The sequence below is a fragment of the Monoraphidium neglectum genome, assembly GCF_000611645.1.
Source record: "Monoraphidium neglectum strain SAG 48.87 unplaced genomic scaffold scaffold02396, whole genome shotgun sequence".
In the NCBI taxonomy this organism is placed as follows: domain Eukaryota; kingdom Viridiplantae; phylum Chlorophyta; class Chlorophyceae; order Sphaeropleales; family Selenastraceae; genus Monoraphidium; species Monoraphidium neglectum.
In genome coordinates this window covers 6,518-10,392 of record NW_014011232.1, presented here as the reverse complement: position 1 = coordinate 10,392, position 3,875 = coordinate 6,518, and the positions used below count along the sequence as shown (strand labels likewise).

General features: G+C 62.2%; 1 protein-coding gene across 1 annotated transcript in view; it reads left to right on the top strand.

Moving 5' to 3' along the window:
- Window positions 1–604: 604 nt before the first annotated feature.
- The window catches only part of MNEG_10630 (Protein argonaute), a gene marked incomplete at both ends in the record, with an annotated part of 7,657 nt that continues 4,386 nt past the window's right edge, over window positions 605–3,875 (top strand). Inside the window, 11 exons of the mRNA XM_014040899.1 lie at window positions 605–652; window positions 883–906; window positions 1,111–1,208; window positions 1,448–1,575; window positions 1,748–1,815; window positions 2,022–2,072; window positions 2,242–2,304; window positions 2,554–2,631; window positions 2,893–3,062; window positions 3,282–3,321; window positions 3,584–3,704. Coding sequence (XP_013896353.1) covers window positions 605–652; window positions 883–906; window positions 1,111–1,208; window positions 1,448–1,575; window positions 1,748–1,815; window positions 2,022–2,072; window positions 2,242–2,304; window positions 2,554–2,631; window positions 2,893–3,062; window positions 3,282–3,321; window positions 3,584–3,704 — 889 coding nt within the window. The remainder of the gene's footprint in view (window positions 653–882; window positions 907–1,110; window positions 1,209–1,447; window positions 1,576–1,747; window positions 1,816–2,021; window positions 2,073–2,241; window positions 2,305–2,553; window positions 2,632–2,892; window positions 3,063–3,281; window positions 3,322–3,583; window positions 3,705–3,875) is intronic.

Genomic DNA, 3,875 nt, shown 5'->3' with positions numbered 1-3,875 from the left:
CAACAGGGGGCCGAGCCGTGGGAGGGGGGTGGGAGGAGAGGCAGGGGACGTGCACGTATAACAGCCTTTTGAGGGTCAGCTTATCCTAGTGGGAACGTTGCCTTGCTCCCTTGCCGAAACCCGCCCGCCTTCCCCTCCCTTCCCTCCTCCCCCAGGCCGCTCCCCCCAGGACCTGGCGCGTGGCCTGGGGGAGCGTGACCTGCGGTCACTGAGCCGCGAGCTCAAGGGCGTGAGGGTGCTGGTGGACCGCCCCGGGGGCAAGAAGATGCGCAAGACAATCTGGGGCCTCTCCAAGGCAAGAGCCGGAAGATTGGCGCCTTGTCACGCGTCTTTGGGGTCGCATGATGCAGCCAGTCGTCACTGTAGCAGGTTGGCAGCCGCGGTTGGCGGGCCCGACAACATCTCCCCACAGGACACCCGGGCCATGCGCCTTCACGCATGCCCACTAATATGCTCTGCCGTGAAACCACGCATGCGCACACGGTGGGGGTGTCCCTTGTTCTTCGCAACACACGTACACGCGCCCACTTGCACACATGCGCGTGCGCGCACATGGTCTGCACACGCAAGTAAACGAGCTCGCACACTGACCCATATCCGTTAGATGGGTGCCGACAAGACGATGTTCTACTACGAACCGGAGAAGAGGGAGGTGAGGGTTGTGAGCGCCAGGATGGGGCCCGACAAGTATCAATCCGGATTGGCTGGCACTGTCCAGGCTATTTCGGGTTGAGGATTCAGTGTGTTGGTTTCAGCCAGCAACTAGCAGCTCTTCCTGCCTCAGATCAAAGTAAAGTCCGGTTGACCACAGTCCACACCATCTTCAAACCACACCCTCCCTCACCCCTCCCTCTCTCGTGCGCCACCATCCTCTGCCTGCAGATCAGCGTGGCGCAGTACTTCCAGGTGAGATTGTACGTATGGTTGTGGGATTGGCAGATCATTCAGCTGAACTCTCTGCAAGATGTATCAGCTGGGTGCTTGATGACATTTTGTGGCCCTCCAAGCACCTTCATATGCTGAGCCCTGAGCGTGGCTGTGTGAGGATGCAGCACAACCATTGTCCCCGCTGCCCTTCCCTTTGAGCCGTATCCATTCCTCCCTCCCCAGGTGGCCTACAAGATCGCGCTCAAGCTGCCACGGCTGCCATGTGTCAACACCTCCAAGGACGTGACCAAGCTCGTGTGGCTGCCCATCGAGTTTTGCCAGTGAGGGACAGGGGCCCGGGTGGCTTGGGTTTCAAAACAAGGACGAGCCCAGGGCGGGCAAGGCAAGCAGGTTGTGGCCCGGCACTCGGGGGGAGTCACGCACACGGGTGGTGCTGTTCTTTGAAGTGTTCAGGTGCTATGGTGTCAGGGTGCTTGCAACACCATGCCTGCGAGGCAATCGCCCTAACCCTGCATGCGTCCTGACACGTGTTGTCTTGGCCGCTCCCTGCCTGTGCCAGCATCCTGCCGGGGCAGCGCAAGCGCATGCTGCAGGACGAGCGCCACACCACCGCCATGCTGCGCTTCGCCGGCCTCAAGCCCCATGAGCGTGCCCGCTACCTGAAGGGTGCGCGGGTGAAAGAGGATGGTGGGGCTGGGATTACTGATTATTCTGGCACTAACGCGGCTTCAAGGCAAGCATGGTGCGGGCTCACAAAACGGTAGCTGGACAAAGCTCGCAAAATGAAGCAGCTGGGGCGACCATCCCCATCCCCTCCGCACCCCTCCTCCCCTCCTCCCCTTGGCTCATCCTGATCCAGACGTGGTGTCCAACCCGCGCCTGGCCAACTTCAACGCCGAACCAGCAGTGCAGCGGTTTGGCATGCAGGTGTGCCCCTGCCGTGCGCACCCAGACAAAAAAGCAAGCCGCGTGGGGTGCAGGAGGGCAACCGCACAGGGCGACGGCACACTGGAATATCTTGCGTGTTTGCGTTGCGATGCTGTATTTACCGCGAGCGTCAGCTGAATCTATGGCTGCAATCAGCAAATCGTCTCCTGCCTCACCACACGACTCCCTCCCCCTCCACTCCCCAGATCGCACAGGACATGGTCAACGTGCAGGGCCGCATCCTGGACCCACCCAAGGTGAAGGGGCAGAGGCCCCTCGTGACTGGACGTGCCCCGCGCAGCCGCCCAGGGGGCTTCATGACACCGGCTGTCGGGGTGGTGGGGGACGCTCGTCTTCAAGGGATGTCAAGCTGACGTTGCACCACCCAACCCTGCGTGGCCCGCGCCTTCGCACTCACCTCTTCAGCTGGCCTACGGCAAGCCTGAGGCCCTGGACCCTGGGACCCAGGGGGCCTGGAACCTTCGGCAGGTGAGAGGGGGCCAGGAGGTGGGGGTGGAAGAAGGGGTGCGTTGGGACCATTGAAGGCGGCAAGGCTGGCTTGGCAAGATGCCACACTCAGGCTAGTGATCAGATGACGTTCGTCGTGTGCGCCTAGGTCGCCACGCACCGCCCCAGTATTTAAGGTCCGTTTGACCTTGCAACAATGTTTCAATACATTCGCCCTTATCACCGTCATCCATCCGCCTCCTGCCCCCATGCTGCTTCCCTGCTTTACAGGTCGAGTTTCCTGTCGCCGCCCCCCTGTCGTCGTGGGCGTGTGTAAGCCTCATGGACCAGTCGGAGGTGGACCTGCAGGTGGGGGGGTGGGTGGCAGGGGCGCAGGCCAGGGGGGAATAATTTGGATGGCTGGCGGACCATTGGCTCGCGCCTGGGCAGCCAGGCAAGAGGCAATTCTGGAAACAGCCGTGGTTGCGTGGAGGCCTCCCAGTGAGGAGCATGCACCCCTTTGCACCGTTGCGGCCCGACCTGACCCGCCCCTCATAGCAAAAGTGTGCGTGGCTCCACCACACACCACGACCCGCATCACCCTCCGTGACCGCCTGCCTTGTGCTGCAGGAGGGCCACCCCCAGTCCCTCAAGACGTTTGTGGCGGAGCTGGTCAGCATGTGCAACAGCTGCGGCATGAAGACCGTGGTGCCCCCCATCATCCACTTTGACCACTCCTACAGCGTGGGCGAGCACATCAGCTATGCAGTAGAGGAGGCACAGAACACCTTCAAGGCGAAGTGAGTGTGTGGGGGTGGGGGGGGGGGGCTTGGGATCAGCTGGCTGCAGCGGTGAAAAGCTTGGATATGCTGGGCAAGTGCGGCTTCAGTTTTGCTGGACGACAACATCGGAGTGGGAATGAGCGATTGTCTCTCAAGGCCAAGCCGCAGCACATGCGGTGTATGAATCACACACACCATGTTGATACCGCTCCCCCCTCTGCCACTGTGGCACGGCAGGTGCAAGCTGGTGCTGGTGCTGCTGCCGAGCAAGGGCAAGGTGCGGGATGGCCGGTACAAGCAAGAAACAATTGGCTTCCGGCCACCAGCTGCGTGCTGATGCAAAGCCGCGGCCAGTGATCCAGTTGACTGTCTCTTGCTGCCGCAGCAGTCGCCACTCTTTACTTCACGTCTTGCCCTGGGCTCCTGGCTTGAGGCTCACGCACCACATGGTGGTTTGCGCTGATCCTCCCTCCATGCCTCCCCTGCCGCCCCTACCTCACCTTCTCCCCTCCACCGCCCCCCCCCCCTGTCTCCCCCAGGACACCTACCAGGCCGTCAAGCAGGCCTCCGACAGCGAGTGCTCGGTGCCAACACAGTGCTTCGTGGCGCAGAAGGCCGGCGTGGGCCGCAGCAGCCCTCCTGCCAAGGGCCGGCTGCAGTGTGAGCGGCGGCTGATGGCTGAAAACCTGCTGCAGATGTTGCACATGGTCGTACTTGCATCAGAATGACCAGCGCCACACACGTCGGCTCGACAGCGTCCGCCAAGGACGGCCCTCATCACACGGCCCCCATCACACGGCCACTTCCCACAGTCAACTCCCCCCCCCCCCC